Source organism: Artemia sp. Qi Xiang Cuo, chromosome 2 (genome assembly GCF_049724085.1).
Source record: "Artemia sp. Qi Xiang Cuo chromosome 2, ASM4972408v1, whole genome shotgun sequence".
NCBI lineage: Eukaryota > Metazoa > Arthropoda > Branchiopoda > Anostraca > Artemiidae > Artemia > Artemia sp. Qi Xiang Cuo.
The window spans coordinates 46,533,039-46,556,081 of record NC_142795.1 but is presented as its reverse complement, the minus strand read 5'-3'; the positions used below and the strand labels follow the sequence as shown (position 1 = coordinate 46,556,081).

Sequence of the window (23,043 nt, the reverse complement as noted above, 5' to 3'; positions counted from 1 at the left end):
AGATATTGTTATATGATACTTAGACTATTTTGATTAAAATGGCTATTGAAAAACTTTAATCAGATGCATTTAGCAAAACCTCATGTAAACTTCATTAATTTCTTTTCCTAAGTTGCTATTTATAGCCTACTTACATTTGTTCTTTTTCAGTAATTAAATAAAAAAACAAGTTAAATAAAACTTCAAATAGGGATAAAATCCTTTTAATAGATAGTGATAAATTTTACAAACAGTGATAAATTTCACAAAAATACTAGATATTTCGGTCACATCTACGTAAAAACAAATTTGTTCAACTGAAAATAAGGAGCAAAATTAAAACTTAAAAATAACAGAAATTATTACGTATATGAGGGGGTTTGCCCCCTCGTCAATACCTCGCTCTTTATGCTAAAGTTAGAATTTTGTTCTAATTCTGTAAAAATGATCCATGAATCATAAAGGCCGTTTAATTAGAATAAATAGCTCTTTTGAAATTACTAAAAAAAAGCTTTAGCCTGAAGAGCAAGGTATTGATGATGGTGCGAACCTCCTCATATACTTGATAATTTCTGTTTGTTTTCAGTTTTAATGTTGCTCCTTACTTTGATTTGATTTTTTTTTTTTATTTAAGTTCTGTTCGTTTTTTTTTAAAATGCTGGGAAATCTGGCACCCGCTTTATGGAAAATTCCCTTCCCCCATGAAAAGTTCCTCCATGGAAAGATCCTACCACTTAACCACCTCCCCCGACACCCCCTCCCACCCGAAAAAATCCCCCTTAAAACGTCTGTATACTTTAACATTACCAATACTATATATATACAACGGGCAAAGTTCATAGTTTGCAGCCCTTCCTCCGAGGACTGTGGGGGATTAAGTCATCCTCAAAGACATAGTTACTAGATTTTTCGACAATGCTGAACAAAATGACGATCTCAAAGTTTTGATCAGGTGACTTTGCGAAAAAATGAGCGTGGGAGGGGGCCTAGTTGCACTTCAGTTTTTTGGTCAGTTAAAAAAGGCACTAGAGCTTTTTAATTTCCGTTTCAATGATCCCTCTCTCGATATTCTAGGACCACTGGGTCGATACGATCACCTCTGGGAAAAATAAATAGATAAAGACACATTCATGATCTTTCTTTTTCAAAAATAAGGCAAATTTTTTCAGGCTCTTAACTTTTGATGGGCAGGACTAAACTTGATGAAACTTGTATATTTAAAATCAGCATAAAAACCTGATTCTTTTGTTATATCTATTGGAATCAAAATTCTGTTTCTTAGAGTTTCGGTTACTATTGAGCCGGGTCGCTCCTTACTTACAGTTCGTTACCACGAACTGTTTGACCTCGGTTATTGCTATGATTTTCTTTCTTCTTTTTTGTGGATTTTTTTACAAATAGAAATCACACTGTTCAAAATACATATTATCTACAATGAAATGCAAATGATGTTCTAGGCGTTTAGAAGCTTTTGCAGGGAGGGATGGGGACAGTTAGCACCAATTTTACACCTTGATTAAACTTGAAATATCAGTTTTTGTTGTGTTTTGTTGATGATATGACCATTAAAAATATAGGCCTACTGCTTCAATAAAAATTTTACGTGAGTGGGCTTGTATTTCCCCCCTTACATCTTATATTAAAGGTGGGCTGCTGTGCCCTCTACTCTCTGCTCTTTACGCTCAAGTTTAATATATTTTAGATATTTACTAAACTACCAGGAATGTAAAACTTAAGCTTTATAGTGTTGGGAAAAGGGAGTTTAGATTAGGGGGAGCTAGCTGCAAATATTGCATCATATCTTTTCGTGTCAAGTTTTCTCTTCTGCTTAATATTGAAAACTGATTTTTGAAATGAAGGTTGAGAATCCCTTAGCTTAGAGCGAAATGGCGCTGGAAGTGGAATGAGTATGTAGTTTTTGCGATGAAAAGATGAAAATGGCTACTTCTTTCTCTGCAATCTGTCAAATTCAAAGAAATTTGATTTTGAAATTTAACTTTAAATGTTTAGTTTAGATGCATATAAAATTGAAACACAGCTTGTATTTATTTTCTATGCTATCTAAAGGTCACCAACGTCAAAACTGGAGAATTGCTATCACCTCTCAACTCTGGTGAATTGTGGATAAGATCACCAGGGATTATGAAAGGCTATTTGGGAAATCCTGAAGCAACTAATAATACAATTGTTGATGGATGGTGCAGGACCGGTGACATGGGCTACTATGACCAGACTGGACACTTTTATTTACAGGAACGGCTGAAAGAACTGCTAAAATATCGTGGTTTTCATGTGAGTGATCTCATTATTTTTAGTTCTCATAAATATTTGAGAACAAGTTATATATCAAAGCCCAGGTGTTATATACAGAGAGGAAAATTTTAAAAGTACGATACCTGTTACTAAATGTTTGAAGTTATGGCAATTCTTTTAAAGCTTCAGACTTAACCGACAATCTTTTTTTTTTCCATCAACATTTTTCAGCATGGCTAATATTCAGCCTTAACTCACTTCAGAAAAATCTCCTTTTTTGGCAAGTTTTGTAGTTCTTCAAAACAGAAAATACAAATGAAATAACTTCCCTTATTTTTAATATTTAATGCTGGTGAGCAAAGAAAATTAAAAAAGACTTGATTTTAATTTGTCATTTTCTAAATCCAATGGTGCTAACTCCAAAAAATTAGAGTAACTTGGCTAACATGTTAACAGTATTTAGTTTAACCTGTGCAAAAATGAACTTGTTCCAGACTTAGTGAAAAAAAAAAAACAAGCAGGGGCCTAACTTTAAGCGGTTCGGTGGGGATACCATCAGAGCCTGGAGCTTTATTGTTCTTAAGACTGCGACTGTCCTCTTTTACCTCACTTAGTAAAGGCACGGGCTTTGCTATTTGGGAAATTGTGATACCACAGGAGGGTTACTGGGAACTAGTGGATTCAATTACTCTTTGAAGTGGCTTTTCCATCTTTCTTTAATAGCTTCGCTCTCACTCAGGGGCCTTCTAGGCTTGTCAAGGACACTAGCTGTAACAATGGATTTTTTTTCATTAAGAGTTCGTTAACTGTCTTATGTATCGTGTGGCTGTTGTCTGATTAGAGTGATTCTTACAGCATTCGCACTTCTCCTGTCTGTAGTCTCTGAGGGGTTTTTGGATCTTTTTGTTTACCATCCGTTGTATCCGCTTATACATGTCCCTGCTTTTCTGGTCCACCTTGACGCAAATATGTCGTTTTTGGTCATATATATCGAGGATTTCATCCATGATCCAAGGCTTCTCTGTTTTAGGTTTTTTACCTCTAAGAACTTAAAGATCTTAAACATTCTTAAGGAAATCAAAAACATAAAACAGAGAAGCCTTGGATCATGGATGAAATCCTCGATATATATGACCAAAAACGACATATTTGCGTCAAGGTGGACCAGAAAAGCAGGGACATGTAGGCCTCGGCCTCAACTGAGTCCGTTGATTTTGAATTGAAGGTATCAAGTATTTTGCAGTAGGTTGCTTAGGCTGCATCAAGATATGGCTAATTGTAGACAGAGAAAAGCCAAGACAGATAGTCCAAGTAATTGAGAGGCAAATGTTTAAATGGCTGGGGCACGGGTAAATGGCGGGTGTATGCATGACTCTCTTATTGGACACGTACTTGTTTGTTAGTTTTTCGGAAAGGCATGCCTGCCTAGAGTCTCAGGCATGTTGACCAAGAATTTAAAATTGACATAAGACAGTTAGATTGCCTGTAATGAGAGGCAAACAAGGCATTGACCAAGAATTTAAAAAAAAAAGAATCCGTTGGTTTTGAATTGAAGTTATCAAGTATTTTGCAGTAGGTTGCATAGGTTACATCAAGATATGGCTAATTGTGGACAGATAAAAGCCAAGACAGATAGTACAAGTAATTTCCTAAAGTGTTTAAGATTTCCTTAGCTGCATTGAGGAGTGCTGTGTTAAACTGTTTGACTAGGGCATCTTGATATATTGTGGCGATGGTTGACGATGGTGATTCAAGAACAGGACCAAGACAATTTTCTAGTGACTGTAGGAAAGCAGTTTGGGTTTCAGGTTTTTTGTTTATCTGTGCAGAATTTGGGGACCTAATTTCTCGAAGTAGAAAGGGTTTTGAGTCAGAGTTTTGTCAATATACTCATTATAAGAACATACCATGAATCGAAGTCTTCTCCAGGCAGGGTGGTGGCATTGGAGACAGATGATTTCCGACGTTTAGAGATAAGGATATAGTCAATCTGATTTTGCACTTTTCCGCCTGGGGATATCCGTGTTGCCAGTCTTCTCTTTCTGTGTTAGAACATTGAGATAATAACAAAGAGATCATTTTCCCTGCAGAACTCAAGTAGACGCTCACTTGATGTGTTTTCCCGCTTCCCAAGACTGAATATGCCTGAAACATCACGGTCAAGCTGTTTAGTTTCTCCGGCAATTGCATTGAAGTAACTCTTAATTATTAAGACATCTTTTTTTACGTTTTCAATAGTTAAAAACTGAAGTATTTGATAGGAAGGAAGTGACAACTTCTTGATCCATCCTTGAGGAGTCGGGTGTGTAAACCTGGATGACTGTGATGTCCTGTACTTTTGCCCACATCCGAACCATCTTAAGGCACTCTGAGACCAACTTTTTTGCTACAAGTGCGTGCTTTGCTTAGCGTATCAGGAGAAAGCCAACGCCTTGTCAGTGTTTGCCATCGCATCTACTATAGCATGAGAGTGTAATGTTGCCAATATTTTGATCCCCTGTGCAAGGCAGGTGTTTTCCCGAGAGACTAATAAAGTCCTATCTGTACCTCTCAAGTTCTTTGGCATTTAGCTCCATTCTTACAGCCATTGCCAAAGTATGTAGGGTTAAGGTCCTTATGGAGAACGAGGTTTTCTGATTTAGAATGGGAATTTGTCTTGATAAGGTACAAACATCCTCTAAGGTAGTTGCCATTAAATTTAATATTATTTAAATACCGCCTATCTTTTTGATAGGTAGTCCGTCACATACTATGAAAACTTCCGTCACATACTATGAAAATTGGGTCTCGTTACTATAAGTTTCGTTTTACAAGTGACAGATTTTTGTGACAGGTGACAGGATCGCCTAAGTTTAATTGTTTCCATTTGACCACTAACAAAATAGGGTTATCAGTTCGGTAGATATATCAAAATTGACCGCATAACATTCAAGATATTGTTAATAAATTGTGATAGAATATAGTAAACCTTAAACATGTTGTTTAAAAATTTGGCTAACAAAAAGAGTTAATTCAAATTTAATTAAAAGAAAAAGGTTGTGTCAGAATTTCGTTAGCGAAAATAAAATGGTCTAGAAAAAAGCTTATTGAAATTTAGTTAGCAGAAGAAAAAATGTAGGGTTAGAAACTAGTTAGCAAGAAAAAAACTTCGTGGTAAAAAAAAAGTTTATTAAAATTTATTTAGCAAAAAAGTAGTGATAGACTTTATCTAGTAAAAGATAATAACGGTTGAATGAAACAAAAGTCCACTAAAATTTAGTTCGAAGAAAAAAAATAATGTGCCAGAAATTAGCAAGAAAAGCAGTTGGCGAAGAAAAATGCTTATTAATTAATTAGTGGGAAAAAGGTGTTATAAATTTGTTAGCAAGGAAAAACTTGGCGAAAAAAAAGTTTATTGATATTTAGTTAGCAGAAAAAGAAAATGTTGTGTTTGAAATTGGTTAGCAAGAAAAAAATTATTTGGAAAAAATTGTTAAAGACTAGTTGGCAGAAAAATAAAAGTGTTTGTTTGGAAATTAGTTAGCAAAAAACTTGGTGATTTTTTTTTAAAGTTTAAGACAAATTTTATTGTGACCAAGATAAAAATGATTTTTGTTAACGGGCTTTGTTGTGGGAAAATGTGAAAAAGATATATAAGAAAGAAATGTTATTTCTTAATATTAAAGTAAAAAAAAAAATTCATGTCGCTCTTACGTGATAAATTTGAAGCCCTCGTTATTGCTTGTAGAATTGCTTGATTTTAAGAGCAAAGACTAAGGGCAAGAATGTTGGCAATCTGGAAGACCCAGTCAAGTAGCATAACAGTAAGGTGGTGTACTGACATGTTAATAAAATGAGAAAAATTTGTCATTCCGAGCTTACCTCAGGTTAAAATAGAAAAGGGATCTCAAGTAGTATTAACGAGAATATTAAAGAGAGATAGACAGAAATTCTTACAGTAACTTAATCTTTAAAGGAACTACAGAGAATGAAACTAAAGAGAAAAAGCTATCAAAATATATGTACAAAACTCTTGTATTTTGGAACAATGTTCCATTGTTGCGGCATTTTGTAAGGAGGAGTCAGAGATACTCCTTCTGATACTGATAGCATGTTAAACAAGTTTTTGAAATATGGGGTTCTTGAATTAAAGATAAAATGTAAGAATTATATCCATGATTTGTGACTCAGGGAAAGCATCTGGTGATAGTAGTAAATATTTAATCAAACCATTTTATAAGAAAAATAGGGCCTAAGAGTGGTTTTTGTGATTATGGGGCATAAAGCTTGAATTCAATAGGAAGCAAAATTTATGGTATAATAATACTTTTTAGACTAAACGACAATTTAGCTTAAATTTCAAGAGGAGAGCAGTGTAGTGACAAAAACCTTGATACCTTGGACGCGTTGACCAAACCTTGATACTAAGGTAAATTTTGTGGAACAAGAATTTGATACAGCTGACAGAAAAGCTTTAGTGAAGGTCCTATACTTGTACCACATATGGTTTACCCCTTAGGCACATCCATTAATCTTTAGGTGTTATGCAGAAAAAAAAATTTCTGTTTTTAAGGTGATTAGGGAGGCAAGAGGTTGTTTCAACATTGAGTGAGATGCTTAATGGCATTGTGTTTTATTCATGTTTGTACGAACAGTATCTTACTCCCACTTTTAGGCCTTAAAATAGCATGATATCGACCGTAAGGTTAAAATTTCCTAAACTTGAATTAATTAGATGATTTGAGTGTCCTTGATTAAAATGTTAACAAAACGAGCGAATTTTTGGAGGTGTTTGGAGTTTTTAGTTTGAGAATAGTATCAAAAATAAGTGCTAAGAAGACTGTGTCACTTAAATCAGGAACAGATGGGAATGAGGCGGTGATACCAGGTAGGAATAAGGTTGACCAAATTGATATCTTAAGTCCAATGTGCTATTAGTAAGGATAGTAGATACACTGAAAAAAAAGTAAAACATCCAAGGTGTTGGAAGGTTTTGATTGGTGTTCAAAATGTTTGGAAGGATAGGAAAAAAAGTCCAAACAGCTAAAGCAAAAGGTATGGAAACATGCATGAGTTTATGATGCAAGAAATGAGTATAACCACTCAAGAAAAGCTGGAAAAGAAGTTTTTAGATATTTGGGAAGTCAAACTAAATTACACATGATTTTCAATAAATTCGAACAGCTAAAGCAAAAGGCATGGGAAAATGTCCGAGGTGAAAAAACACGAAAATGAAGCGCAGTGATATCTGCAGCTAGATGACATGCGATAAAAAGCATCCCAAATGAAAATAATGGATAAAGAAATCATGTGGTTAAACGAGAAGCAACAGTGGAAATCACAACGTCACAGAGGGGAAAAATATTCTATAAGATGGATGATTCTTTGATGCATTAAAAAGAAATTTCAGAGAATTTTCAGAGTTTTTATTCCACAATACATACACAATCCAATCATAACACTCCTAATCCCCTCGAAAGGCTCCATGGCCTTCCGAGGAATGGAATTCACGCCAGAATTTCTTAATTCATTAGTTGCGGAATTTCGTCTGAAATGCTACACAGCAAGGGGAAAATGAATTTACGCCTGAATTTCTTAGCCACGCTGGAACGAAATGAAATCATTTTGGTGTCTGTAAAGGATAAACAGGAAATAGGCGTTGAATTCATACCAGAGAATGCCATGTGAGTGACATCACATTTAATACATTTAAAGAGCAAAAAAAACATAATTTTTTTCTCACGCGTGGTCATATCCTTTTTAGTATCTTTGACGTATGCTAAATTACAAAAGATGACAAAAGACTCTGAACAGCTAAAGAAATAGGTATTGAAGAAGAAAACAAAATTCGCATTGAATTCCTAACGTAAATGTTGCACAACAAAATCTGCTGTTAGAGCACGAACTTACAATGAAATGAAAGAACGTGTTAGTTTGCGTTTGTGATTATGTGAAGGATAAACAGGTAGAAGAAACCGGCTTTTAATATCTATGACGTATGCACAATCAAAAATATGAAAAATGACCCTGAACAGCGAAAAAAAGGCATGGAGCACGAAACTGCAAAAATCACATTGAATTCCAAACGAAACTATTGCCAAACAGACAAACTGTTATAAGACAAAGCAAATTTGAAAGGGAATGAAGGAATATGCTAGTTTAGCCTCTGCGAGTCTGTGAAGGATAAACAGGAAAGCAGAAATAAAGTCACGCCAGAATTACTTAATCTAATTGAGATCGCAGATTTTTGCACCCTAGAATGAAGAAGAGTGTTACTTTAGTGTCTTCCAAGATACACATAAGGGGGGAAATGAATCCATGCCTGAATTTCTTAACCACCCTGGAATGGAAATGAAGCTATTTGGCATCTGTGAAGGGTCAACAGGAAAGAGGAATTGAATTCATTGCCGAATTTCATAATTAATTGATAATTGCTTATTTACCACTCCAAGACTTAAAAGTAAAGAATAATACAATAATTATGTTAACACGTAATTTAGATATTTCAGAAATTACAATGGAATAAGGGATGTGTTATTTTAGCGTCTCTGTGAAGCATAAACAGGAAATAGGGATCTAAGTTGTGTCAGGACTTCTTAATACAATTGAAATCGCTGATATTCCCCTCTATGACATAAAACTGAGGAGTAACACGATAATTATGCTAGTGCGTCGTTTAGATATTTTCAAAATTACAATAGAATAAAGAACGTGGTATTTAAGTGTTTGTAAAGAATAAAGATTAAGGGGGAATTGAACTCATGCCAGAATTTCTTAATTCAAATGAAAATGCTGATTTGAGAAAGCAAAAGGCATTGAAAAATTTTCGACAAACAATGCAAAAAAATGAAGCCAAACGAGATTTGCGATTAGAAGACATCAAAAACAAGCAGCACAACGACTCCCAAATGAATCTGCGGTTAGAAGACATGCGAAACTGTGAATCACGACGAATGCCAGGAAAAAACAAAATCCATGCAATGGATGATCCTTTGATGCATTAACAGGAAGGATGAACTGAATCCACGTCAGAATTTCTTATTCAATTAATTTTCCTGATTTGACGCCATTTGACTTAAAACTAAATAATAATGCAATGATTATACTAATGCGTAATTAGAGCATAAGAAATGTACAAGCCAGCAGCATTTGTAGGTTTTTACTGGGTTTTTCACCTCACTTTGTTGGCGTCGAAGATTGCAATGACTTTGCTCTTCTAATGTAATATTTTCTTCCTCTTCACTTTCATTTTTGGCTCGAATATTTTGAGAGGACAACCGCCTCTCTTCTTCACCGAGAAACGAAATAATATATTCAAGGAAAGGGCCTAAGAAAAAAAAACAACAAAACAAACGCGGAAAGTCAATGTGAAAAACAAACAACAACAAAAAAAACAAAGAAAAAATTAAAACAAATATAAAATTCAATTAAAGCCAAAAAATTATAAGAATTAAAAAAAAATACCTAACAACCATAAAGCGAGTCATTCGCCAATATCCGCGATTTGCACAAAATCCAAAAAAAAATTTCTGTAAATATTTTACAAAAATATTTGTATTTCATTAATTAATAGCTTCTGAGATTGTTGATTACAAACATGAACATAAGATTAATATTGCAATACTAAATATGTAAAAAAAAAACTAAAAAAAAGCTACAGAAGTTGTACAAAGTCTGTTAGAGTTTAATCACACCTGGTATTTAAGTATTCTTAAGCTTTTTCAATATATTTGAGGTTAATATCACATTATAGAAGTCCAATTTCAAATGTTGATAAAGTGTATTATAGGAATATTTTCCGATTTTGCCACTTAAGAGGTTGAAGGATTTCTGAGCTTTTTTACAAATCTGAGGAGAGTATTGCAACATGGAAATTCAAAAGCAAACATGGTTAGTATTTTACATAAATTAAAAATGGCATGTAATGTCCACCAAAGTAGGCACTGCAGCATATCTGAACTTGTTGCTGACAAATTAAGGTTATTATAGAAAATTCCGCGCCAAAATGCGGTAAATATTTACTTCTGTGCTTCTCGGTATGTTGTAATTCAGATTCTTATTTTGGAATATTAGCCTCAAATGTATGACCAACCAGCTCCGAACAATTGTTTAAGGGGGTCCTTGCATTAAATGAAATTTTTACTTATGGACAGACGTGTAAGAATTATCAACCGTTATGTGAAAAACTGACCATAGTTTACCACATTTTAGTTGGACAACCTCCAGTACAGAGTTAACATGAACCTGAGACAACATGATAATTTCATAAAGGAAAAGTATCAGGAATGGTGCTTGATTTTTTTTTCCCATAATAGGTTTTACGGCAGTTCTTCTGTTGAATACTAATTCTGTGTAAATCTTTGGTAGTTTTTCTTATTCCAGGCAGTCTATGGATGGATGATAGTTAGACTTATCTATCAACAAATATAATGACATCATTTTTATACAATCCTAAAAAGGGCTTATACCATATTTGCCTCTCAATCACTTGGACTATCTGTCTTGGCTTTTTCTACAATTAGCCATGTCTGTCTTGACTTCTTCTACAATTAGCCATGTCTTGATGCCTGCAAAATACTAGAATTTAAATCAAAATCAAGTATGAATTAAAATCAAAATCTTTGATTTAAAATAAAGTTTTTTGTAGGCATCAAGACATGGTTAAATGTAGAAAAATCCAAGACAGATAGTCCAAGTGATTGAGAGGCAAATCTGGGATAAGCCCTTTTTAGGATTGTATAAAAATGATGTCATTTCATTTGTTGATAGATAAGTCTATCTATCATCCAAATCTTTTAATTAAAATCAAGTATTTTGCAGGCATCATGAAATGGCTAATTGTAGAAAAAGCCAAGACAGACAGTCCAAGTGATTGAGAGGCAAATCTGGGATAAGCCCTTTTTAGCATTGTTTACAAATGATGTCATTTCATTTGTTGATAGATAAGTCTATCTATCAATAATCCATAGTTTACCTGGAATAAGACCCAGGTGTTTTCCTGCAATAATTTGTAATATGATTTGCAGGTGGTACCATCCTCACTAGAAAATATACTTCTGAAGCATGAAGGGATTAAAGAAGCAACTGTAATTGGCATACCGGATGAGGAGGCTGGAGAATTACCTTGTGCCTGCATTGTCCCACAGATGGGTTACAGAATTGACCCATCAGAAGTAAAAGAGTTCTTAGACAGTAAGTAAACATTCTGATATTTTGGTCTGGTACTGCGTATTTAGAAGGTGCTTTACCTAATAGAAAACAAACTAATTTCAGATTAAATCATAGGAAAAACGCAGGTTATCTAAAAACCTCTGTTGCAGTCAAAAGTTCTTACTTGTTTTGAAAATAACTTATCCTGGAGGTAGGGAAAGAGAAGTTTGGTCTTCAGTCCTTAATTAAAACAGCTAATAACATTGTTTACATTTATCATTTATTATTCTGCGCTTTTCCCTGAGAAAAACAAAAAGTTAACAGATCGCTAAGATTAAAACCTCCTCACTTATCTAATCTTGAAGTAGTGATCCTAACTGTTGCCAGTCTCTGATCCTAACTGTTGCCAGTCAAGTATCAAACTGTTGCCAGTCTCTTGTATGGAAATAGTGTTTTTTTTTCTTTTTTTTGTTATTTTTGTAGTGTCAGAGTCGGTTTCTCCGTCATTTTCCATTCCACATTCCTTCATATTTAGTATTGAAACGCCATAGAAACTTTTTTTGTTTAATAATTCGTACACAAAAACTTTTATATAAATGTATGAATTTTGGTCAAATATATAGATTTTGCAAGCCCTTAGCTGAGATATACACTTGGATTTATGAAAAAAAAACATAGTAAATCAGCAGGTAAGCCTACACATGGTGACCTAAAACACAGCTGTGTCGCTCTAGTCGGGAGGGCTCAAGAATAACCGAATTGAATCATTTTTTATTTTCGTAAAACAAATCATAGAAGCGATAACATTGTAATTCTGAAGTAACTAATCCAAAGTTGTTCTATAAATCTGACATACAATAAGCCAATAATACAGCTTTGCACTTAAACTATTCACTTTAGGAGCCCGTGTGTAAGTATTCTCCTTTCTTGTTTACCGGTTCACTTTAACGTTGTAGCATTTTGTTTTAAGAAGATAAATAAAAAATTATGTGTTGCTTGTGAATTTTATAAGGAAATTGGAGTAAAAGTTTCATGATATAAAGAAAAAAATGAGCTGAAATATAACAACTAATTCTCATGTCTTTCTTCTAGCCAGGGTTTCTGATTATGAAAAGCTGAGGGGAGGTGTCATTCTGAGAAGATCTTTAAAATACAATGAAGTGGGAAAACTTGACAGAAGAGCTCTTCTGAAAGACGTGCTTTTGAACCAGCAAGAATTCTTAGGTACACATCGACAATGATTTCAAAGTTGTTTTGTTTACATCTTATGTGTAGTAAACTTGTTTGCTTTGATTTTATTTCTTTCGTTAATTTATTTAATACAAAAACAGAATAAGCTCATAGGCTTGTATTTTGGGTGTCTTGTCTTATCGTTTCTTGGGTGATAATGGAACGTTAACTGGGGTATAAAAATGTTTATGTCGACAGATTTTAAGTTGATTTGTAGCTTCATGTTAACTAGATTTATCTAAATTAATGATAATTTTTCACTGAGTTTCCGCAAAATCCTCATAAGCAATATCCTTCAAAAATAATTAGAGCTAGAGAAACTAATGCTGAATCATCATGTTAAGTATGTTTTAACACATGGAAGGCAATTTTTCTGCTCCTTGTCCCCTTGACTGAGGTAGGTGTAACCCATCATTTCCTTTGTTCTGTGTATATGCTTATTGACTTTTTTCTGCTACGATCCGATTTTGAAAGAATTTAACAAAAACTGTACAATTGAAAGGAACTGGAAATTGCAAGTCTGCCAGACTTTTAACACGTCAATTTTGATTGTGGCAAGCATTGGTGTCACTTAGTCCAAAAGAATTGTTTCGGAAATGAAAAAAAACTGTAGCAGCAAAAGCTCCCTTATTAGAAATAGCTTGTCTAGAAGTCCTTAAACAAAGAATTTTAGATCTCTTGCCTCTCGGTTTAGGATAACATAGCCTCTTCTTTTCGGGACTCATGCCTTACTCTTCAAAGTGTCAACGTGCACCGGTTTGCTTAAAAAAAATAAAATAAAAAAAACAGTACGAATAGGCTTATTTAAAATTAAATGGAATTTTTAGGATGTTGTTTAGTAAAATTATTGACAGTAGCTGGAGGATACTACTTTGGAAAACAAAAATTATAAATGGATAGAGGTAGAAACAAAACTCTTAATTGACATAAATATAATGCCTAAGAACTTTTTATCCTGTATTTTAGCTTCTTGACCTCATAATACAAGGGAGTAGGCCCCTTAATTATTGTTTTTTTAATGTTTTTTTTAGTGCCCCAATCTTGAAATTAGGTAGTTTTCAGAAAACAAAAACTTTTCAGTCGAAATATTCAGCAACACTACTTTTCAAAATAAATTTTATTAGGCTAAATGAACTCGTTTTGCATCACTGTTATAGCTACGAAATACCAAATATCCATTTTTTACTCAAATTTTTGCTGATATCTTGTCTTTGCTTACATCTCTCTATCATTCATGGATACTTTTATGAGTTGCCCGACGTTTGGTGTTGGCGTTTCGATATTAAATATCCATTTTTGGTCTGAATTTTGGCTAATATCTTGTCTTTGTTTAGATATTTCAGTGATTCATGGGAACTTTTATGAGTTGCCTTCTGCATGGTATTACATATTCTATACCGTACTAGTTTGGAAATCCATTTAAGAACAAAGTTTTTCTAAGTGAAGTAAAGAGCGAAGTTAAAACTTAAAACGAACACAAATTATTTCTTCACAGTCTATCTAACATATTAGTTAAACAAGTACAAATACAACAACGAATTATATTTCCCCGAATTGTATCGAAAAGACAAAACAATATAGGAGTTTTGGTACAGTAAAGGCGAACCTACTAAGGACACTTTTTATATTAAAGAAAAAACAAAGCATTGAGGATTGTTGCTTAATGTTTTTCGTTTAATTTGTTAGTAGTATGTACATATTGAATTTGCGTAGACATATAGGAATTACCATGCTATTTGCTTAGACATACAGGAAATACTTTTGTTTAGAAAAATAGGAAATACTTTTGCTTAGACATATAGGAATTACCATGCTATTTGCTTAGACATATAGAAAATGCTTTTGCTTAGACATATAGCAATTCCCATGTTATTTGTTTGCAGGTATAGGACCATGCTATTTGCCCACACATATAGCAATCTCTATTCTATTTGCGTACGGCACTAGGACCATGCTATTTGCGTACAGCCATAGGACCATGTTATTTGCGGAGACATATAGGAATTTCAACGTTATTCTATAGAAGTTCTACACCTTTTCAAAGAGAGTGAGTATAACTTGATGGGTGATTGGGATTTGAATAAAAGGAATAGTTTTCTTTACAATTCATATTAGTAAGAAACTTGAATTCACAGAGAATAGTTTTTTTGGGAGGATATTACTAGAGAAAAATGTATGGTTCCTTTACATTGTTGGAGATTAATCAAGGAGTCGACTACAGCACAAGTGATATACCAGTACCCACTGTGGCTGTGGAAATAACCGCTGGTTGTAGACTATATCTTGAATGGGACACTATGTATGCTAGATACATGATATCATTAAGAAAATTTAAGCAGGAGGAGCAGCTATGTTTTGCTGGAAAAGTGAATATTCTCCATATAAATAAACTTCGGTCAGCATTAGATGTCCTATCGAAATATATCGATGAGAACAAAATGCATCAGTGTTTATTATTGTAATTATGTTCAATAAAATGGTTTCTAAATCAATGGTATTTTTTTCTTCCTATAGTAGACTAGCGTATATTTTTAAGAGTAGAAACAACTCTGGTTAGTCTGAAGTTGGTTTTGAGAGAGTTAGGACTCTAAAAAATGGATAGATTCGAGAAAAAGCGAATCATGAGGAATCTAGTGATTATTTAAAAATGTTTGATTCTACATGACGATTTTCTAGAGCTGTCTGTTCAAAGGAAGATATTTTCTCGGGGGGTGCTTGTCAATATAATGAAAAATGATTCTCCACTATTAGACTATTGTATGAAGCTTCTAAGTCGTGGTCCAAACGCATTTACATAATTTATTGATATATTGATCACGACACGACAAAATAATATTGTGGATATGCTTGTAAACATTAATTTTGAAATCTAGGACTTTTTTTCATAAGAAAGATGGTGCTCAAGGATGATTTACTCCTCTCTCTCTCTATCTCAGACAATTTTTGTTGTTGCTAGCTCAGTTTCATTGTGGTAGTGAGAGTGTCAACAAATGACAAAATGTTCCATACATGTCCACTATGTATGTACACACTGGGCAGCTGGTCATCATGTGAGAATTGCACAATGATTGATGAGTATGATGAAAAGTGCAGATTATGCAACCCGTGTAAATTGCATAGAGGATATGCTGTACAAATTAAAGGTTGTAATTCCTGTCTTGAAGAGGTGTGTGACTCTCATCCTAGAGGCGACCTATGCTCCAATTGTCATTATGATAAATGTAATCAGTGGGAGAATACATATCCCGGTATGATTGGAAAGAATCGTGATTTTAGTTTAACCGTGATTTTAGTTTATTGCTACGAGACTGGTATCGTTGTGGTTTTAGATTGTTCTGGGAGGAGGAACCGGGTCAACGATTCAACTGTTGGAACAACAAAAGAATATGGTTTCTACGTCATTGTTGTGAAGACAATGGGTGTTATGATTATAAGCCCAGTGATTTTCATTTGGCTGTGACGGAATATGATTTGACACTTGAGGACACTGTTTGTGAAATTGCTTCAAATAAGCAAATTGAAACATGTGAATTCTATAGAATGAATGAGAATAGTATCATTGACTATACAAAGAGATATGACAAGAGTGAAGTCACTCTCTACTGTAGAAAATGTGACCCTGACATTGCAGTACATCAGGATCAGTACACTGTGAATTCAGATAATCTAGCTGCACTAGTTGTTGTCGACAAATACCTAGTAGTGGATGAAATCTAAAGAGTAGAAAAGTCGTTTTATCATGTATATAAATTTTTTTATTATTAATAAACAATTTCACATACATCTTTAGAACATTTTATTCTTACTACTACTACTACTACTAACAACTCACCGCAGCACCAAGTCACCTGAGGCCAACATAGCTACGCACGCTCCTCCATCCCGATATATTCAAAGCCCCTATCTTTACACCCTCCCACGATGTTCCCATTTCCTTTAAATCTTTCTTTATGACGTCCTCCCAACCCAGACGGGGACGACCTGCTTTCCGTTTAGCCCTAGATGGTTGGCCGAAAAGGACAACCTTCGGCAATCTGTCATCCTTCATCCGCAGGACGAGCCCTAGCCACCTCAACCTATCTTTCATTGTAGCCCTAGAAAGCGGGATCGAACTACATTTTTTGTACAGCCTACTGTTTGAAATACGGTTAGTCAGCCGGGTACCCAGAACAATCCTTAAGCAATTTCTCTGGAAAACATCTAGCAAATCTTCATCCGCTTTTCGGAGCGTCCATGCTTCAGACCCATATTTGACCACTGTCATCACTGTAGCTTCTAATATTCTAATCTTGGTTTGCAGACTTATCTTCCTATTCTTCCAGACTTTTTTTAACTGTGAAAAAACACCCTGAGCCTTGGCTATTCTATATTTAACATCTTCACTGCTCCCACCATTTTTACTAATAATACTACCAAGGTAAGTGAAGCTGCCCACCAATCTGATCAATCTTTTCATTACCCAACATCACGTTTTCTTCTTTACTTATTCTTAGCTTTAGGGACTTAGTCCTCTTGACATTAATTTTCAAACCAATTCTAGCACACTGAACTCACAAAACCTCTAAAATTTCATTCATTTTGCTCACACTTTCTTTTAGTTTGCTTAAATCATTAGTATAATCCAAGTCCAGAATACTTTTCCCTCTCTGTTTGATTCCGTGGTCTCCCATTGCCTTTCCTGTGCTCCTTAAATCAAAGTCCATCAAAATAATCCATACAAAGGGGGATAGAACACGACCCTCCTTAACTCCTGATTTAATGCAAAACCAGCTGCTAACCTCATTGCCTACCTTAACCGCAGCAGTATTATTCTCGTACTTAGCACTAATCACTTTAATGTATTTGTCTGGTATACCTTGACTAAAGCTCTTCTATCAACAGAATTGACCGCTTGCTCATAATCTATAAAACTAAGTACCAAAGGTGTTTGACAGCTCAGGGACTTCTCAATTACTAACATAAGAGTGAAGATTTGGTCGACACATCCTCTACCCTTTCTAAAACCACCCTGTTCTTCTCTTAAAACTTTGTTTACAGCATCTCTCAGTCTAAAAAGTATCATATTACTAAGTAATTATCTACCCACAGAGACCAGACTAATGTCTTAATAATTACCATACTCACTTTGATCACCTTGTTTATAAAGTGGATTAATTAAGGTTTTCCTAAAGTCGTTAGGTCCTTCCCCTGTTTTAAAGATCCTATTTATAGTCTTCAGTAACTTATTTCTAAAATCCTACCCACCATATTTAAGAAACTTATTTACTACCTTATCAGCACCTGGAGCCTTATTATTCTTTAATCCTTTTAGTACTGTTGCTAATTCCTCCTCACAAAACAAATCTTCCTTCACCTCCAAGGTATCACCAACTCTTTCATCTTCCTCTATATTTTTCCTGCAACTCTATCTCGGTTTAGCAAATTCTCAAAATGTTCGGCCCATCTCTCTTTAGTTTTTTCCTTATCGCTAATTGTGACCCCATTCCTATCTTTAACTGGGCCAAGTCCGGATTGACTACTCCCTCTCAATTTTTTAACGTGCCAGTACAATATTTTACTATTATGCCGTCTAGCTGCATCTTCCAGATCCTCGGCTTTTATCCATGGCCTCCACTTCACACCTCCTTAGTTCATATTTTAATGCTTTCTCCACTTTCTTTACATTTCTTTTGTTTTCATACAATCTATCACTCAGATAATTCTTGAACAATTCCTTTCTCCTTTCTATTAAACATAAAGCTTTTTCACTAATATTCTTAGCTGCAGTTCTAGCTTTCTTCCGCTAGAAAGTCGTTCAATCGAGGTAAGTCAACGTAGATGTTGAGAAACTACTTGTAGGTGTAGCCACGACATCTGAACATGAAAAAGAGTAGTGCATGAAAGCCCCATGTCTTAGTCGTTAAATCCTGTACTCTTCGTTGATTTTGAATAATGGTTTTCCTACTGCTTTCAATAAAGTTGATGATGTATGGAGCGTAGGATTTATATTATAGGCCAAGAGGATCAAACAATTCTATATTCTTCGCTGTTTGAAAGATGCATAGCCAATGACCTGTCTTTACATTTGATGGGCTGCTATTAACAATGATAAGGATATTTTTAACATTTTGAATTTTTTCAAGGAAATCCGAGGGTATACAATAGGACTTGTACTGGGAAATGTATGGATCCTTACTAAATACATTGATTATTTGGTTTGTGTTCATGGTGCTAGGTCTAGTAGAACACTGCCGTCGGGTGTGATTTTCCAATAGGTTTCAAATTGACTCAGTGATATTAGCGTGATACTCTCAGTCAAAGCATCGGCAAATGTACATTCTAAACGTACATTCCCAGTTCGTACAAGATTCGTGTCATGAACGCTTGACAGGTCTGAAGCCATGAACCCATGGTTTCGTGAGAAAGTTATATCGGTTAAACTATTCTCAGATTGTTGAGTCGTCACCAGTAACCAGCATAATCCAACCAAGCAGGATTCTATGCGATTTTTGTCAAACGACAAAGTGTATAGTGGAGTACTATTCACTTTGCAAAAAGGACTAGATAGATTAAAAAAATCTAAATCATGGGGAAATTCAGTCCAGGATTCAACGGCACTACCACTCTTCACAAAGGCCAAAGCCAATTTTGATGGGATTTCTTCACTGATAAATGATGAATCGCTATAGCTACGAGAGCTGGCGGCAATGTGACGTTGATTGGTGATTGTTTGGGGGACAAGAAGTTTAATGTTGTTGCCATTGGTTCTTAATTTTTCTACTGCCAATGTAACAGAGCTCATAACCTGTTGATTTCGGACATGGAGAATTGCCGATGTGATAACGACATTCGCATCGGATGCTGCAGGAAGTGTTTTTCTCAAAATGAAATTCGATGGTGCCATCTGTAGCTTTAGGCCAATCTTGACATGGGGGGGGGTAGCCATTGAGATATATTAAATATCTCATGATTTAATTTTCCAACTAGATGATACTCCTGGGTCACTGCAGTAGTCAACTCACCGTCAGTATTAACACCTGATCGATATTCATAGCCCAATTGAGTGTCCTCTAATCTCCTTGTATATCTTTGGCGTCATCATCATAAATTGTATGTAGCGTGCAAAGTTTGATAAATTATTGCTAGTGCTCACCAATGCTCCATTAATAAATACATTAATTTGTTTGAATAGGTTGTGTAGAATACAGTTTTCATAGGAGAGACCATCGCCGGCATTTGGAGTTGTATTATCTGACTTTTTTTCACCACAACATTTAAATCAATAAATGTTGACGACAAATCAATGAAATAGTCTTCATTGGAAAATATTTGAAAGTGTATATTCTCCGAGAGGGGCTGTTGGGGATGAAATTGTTCATAGTAGCCATACTTGACGCTGACACCAACATTTTCAGCATTGCATAGATTCAATGAGGAACTGATTGATGGTTATGATTTCTTGTGGAGGAGATAAGTCATCTTAAGAGAAGAACACTTTCTTTGATCTAAGAATCTCTTTCTTTTTCTTCTTCTGCTTATTGGCCTTCGTTGTTTTATTCCCCAAAGTCCTTGTTGATGTCCTTTGCTTCCTGCCTGGGTGGAGACTGATGAGTGAATGACGCGAACGCATCCTTTTCAATCCCTCCCAATTTTGTTGAGATTTTAGTTGCTCACCAACAGCTCTTGCTGAAGATCTAATATTTTCCTTAACACTCTCCTTGAAATTCTTGCCCAACCCCCAGTCCTGTAGTGTGGAGGCAGCAAAATTTGATGCAGCAGATACAAGATATTTTCTGGCAAGGGGTAGTGCAGAACGAAATAGCCTAGCAAACCAGCTACCAAGACCATAGCCAGACATTGTAGTACGACACTTGTAGTAGTCCAATCCATTGCCTATTTGACGTGGACTCAAAGCACCAACATAACAATCAATATCAGGACAGACGAATGGAATTCTTCTATTGTTCATTTTAGGTGATTTTGCTGTCGTCGATAATGGGTTGAAAATGACATGTAATCACTGCTAAGCCTTTTGTTATTGCTAGAGGATCACCCAATTCACTTAGTGTTAACTGGCAGAGTTCCAAATACGAAGTGTTTACTGGAACATACTGAAGATGCTTTATATTATAGTGATGAACAAGTTCATGAGTTGTTTTTCGTTCAAGAACACGTAGGAGGGAGATATTTGAATTACTGATTCTCAACGTTTCCACAAAAGAATCATAGAGAAATATGCAAGAGTTCGAGACGAAACCAGGCGGATATTCAGCAAAAATAAATTTATCCAGCACGTAAATGGTGCAAGTGCTTACGTCATTGATCAAATTTTGTTTAAAGACAAGAATGTCTCTCATATTATTACTGAGAATAATTTTTTCGATGTTAACAGGTGAGCTAATGTTAATGCTATAGGGCTCCTATGAATAATTAAAAGGGAATTTACTATTCATACGATATGTGATTTTTCTATTGATTGTACGACACAAATCTCCCATATTATCGTATTCAATATGTTTCAATTTGGCATGTGGCTATTCACTAGATTTAAGTGCTTCAACCCATTCATAGTCGACAAAAAGTGTCCACTCGAATGGTAAAACCTTCATATCATACTCAAGATCTTTTCTCAGGATATCCTAGGTATTTTTGAGAATACAGTCGACAAGAGCCACTTCATATGCACCGTCAAATTTGACGGCCGGGGAGAGTTTTGTCCAAAAATTACTTGTCGTATTCAAATCATTGTAGAGAAGATCGGAAACGTTGGACATCAAAGTGGGGCATTGTCAAGATCTTCAACACCGATTCCAAGAATCAAAATCAGAGTTGTATCCTCTACTCTCACAGTTACTATCAAGTAACTGTTTCTTACCCCTGCGAGTACGTGTCTTTAATATCTTTTCAATTTGATAGATTTCACTAGCATTTTTAACTTTTTGCAGTTCATAGTCATAAAAGCCACCCAGAATCTCTTCATCCTTGGTATCACGCAGGCGATAAGTTATGGGTTTAGTGTCTAGGATTTTTGCCACTTTAAAAAGTTCAATGGACCACAAGTCACTCTTCTCTCCGTTCCTGGTAAACTCTTCGCCATGTCACTCCTGGACAGGTGTTCCACCTTTTACGTAGAAAGAGAAGAGTCCAGCAACCCGGATTCATGCCCGGCAGGTCGACGACGGAGCAAATGTTTACTATGCGCCAGTTGATCGAGAAGACGCGGGAGTTCCACCAAAAAGCGTACATCGCATTCGTGGACTTTAAGGCTGCCTTCGATTCTGTTGATCGCCGTTCACTTTGGCTGATACTAAGAACTATGGGTCTACCCAAGAAATATTGCTCACTCTTTGAAAAGCTGTATGAGGATACGGAAAGCTGCGTGCAAGTCAATGGAAGACGCAGTCCCACATTCCCGGTAAAGACTGGCGTCCGGCAAGGTTGTGCCACCGCTCCCGAGCTTTTCAACTGTGTCATAGACCATGTTATGGCCAGCACGATGAATCGCCTTCAATTCGGTCTTCAGTTCGGAGACCGGGTAATCTCTGATGCTGACTTCGCCGACGACATAGCGCTAGTTGCGAGCACCGTCGATAAGATGACCAAAGCTCTCCAGGTGCTCTCAGAAGAAGCCTCGAAAGTTTGACTGAAGATCAACTGGCAGAAAAACAAAGTTATGCTCCTTGAACCTCCCACGTCCCGTTCTACTGTAAAGGAAGTCATCATCGGAAGCAACCGAGTAGATGTGGTTGAAGACTTCACTTACCTGGGATCTATTCTGTCGAATGATGGCTTTATCACAAAAGAGCTTACATCTCGAATTGCCAAGGCTTCAGCACTTGTTGGGAGGCTTAACAGCATCTGGCGAAAGCCAAACATAAGCCGCTTTACCAAAATGGGCATCTACAATGTGTCAGTCAGTACTATCCTGCTGTATGGAGTGGAGACGTGACCAGCTGCCAAATCTATCCTCAGCGCCGTCGATGTCGCTCAGACGAAACATCTCCGAATAATCGGAAGACTTCACTGGACTGACTTCGTTAGCAACCAGACTCTCCTATCACATACGGCTCAAGCTCCTTTCTCATCGCAGCTTGCCCAGCGTACTGTTCGGTGGTACGGCCACCTCCTTCGCATGCCACGCGACGCCCCAGCTCGGGTCGCATTTGACTTGGATCCCACCCTACACGGATGGAAACGACCCAGAGGACGCCCACACACTAGGTGGAAAGACAAAGCCGATGAATTCCTCACCCAAGCCCACATCCCGGTGGAAGAAGCTACTAGCCTGGCGAGCGATGGGTCAACCTGGAGGCACCTAGTCTCATCGGTCTCTACGCTGAACCCTCGGCAGGAGCATTAAGTCAAGTAAGTAAGTGGACCACAAGTAATTCCCCTTTTCAAAAACATTAGTTATTCTATTAATTCGAACAGTATCACCAACATTGAATTTATTTTTCTTCTTGACATTTTATT

General features: G+C 35.9%; 1 protein-coding gene across 1 annotated transcript in view; it reads left to right on the top strand.

The window, feature by feature from the left end:
* Positions 1-12,648, top strand: part of LOC148955285 (uncharacterized) — a 287,431-nt gene extending 274,783 nt beyond the window's left edge. Inside the window, exons 5-7 of the mRNA XM_089108128.1 lie at positions 2,047-2,271; positions 11,238-11,403; positions 12,454-12,648. Of these exons, the coding sequence (XP_088964254.1) occupies positions 2,047-2,271; positions 11,238-11,403; positions 12,454-12,602 (540 nt within the window). The 3' untranslated portion in view covers positions 12,603-12,648. The remainder of the gene's footprint in view (positions 1-2,046; positions 2,272-11,237; positions 11,404-12,453) is intronic.
* The last annotated feature ends 10,395 nt before the right edge of the window (positions 12,649-23,043 follow it).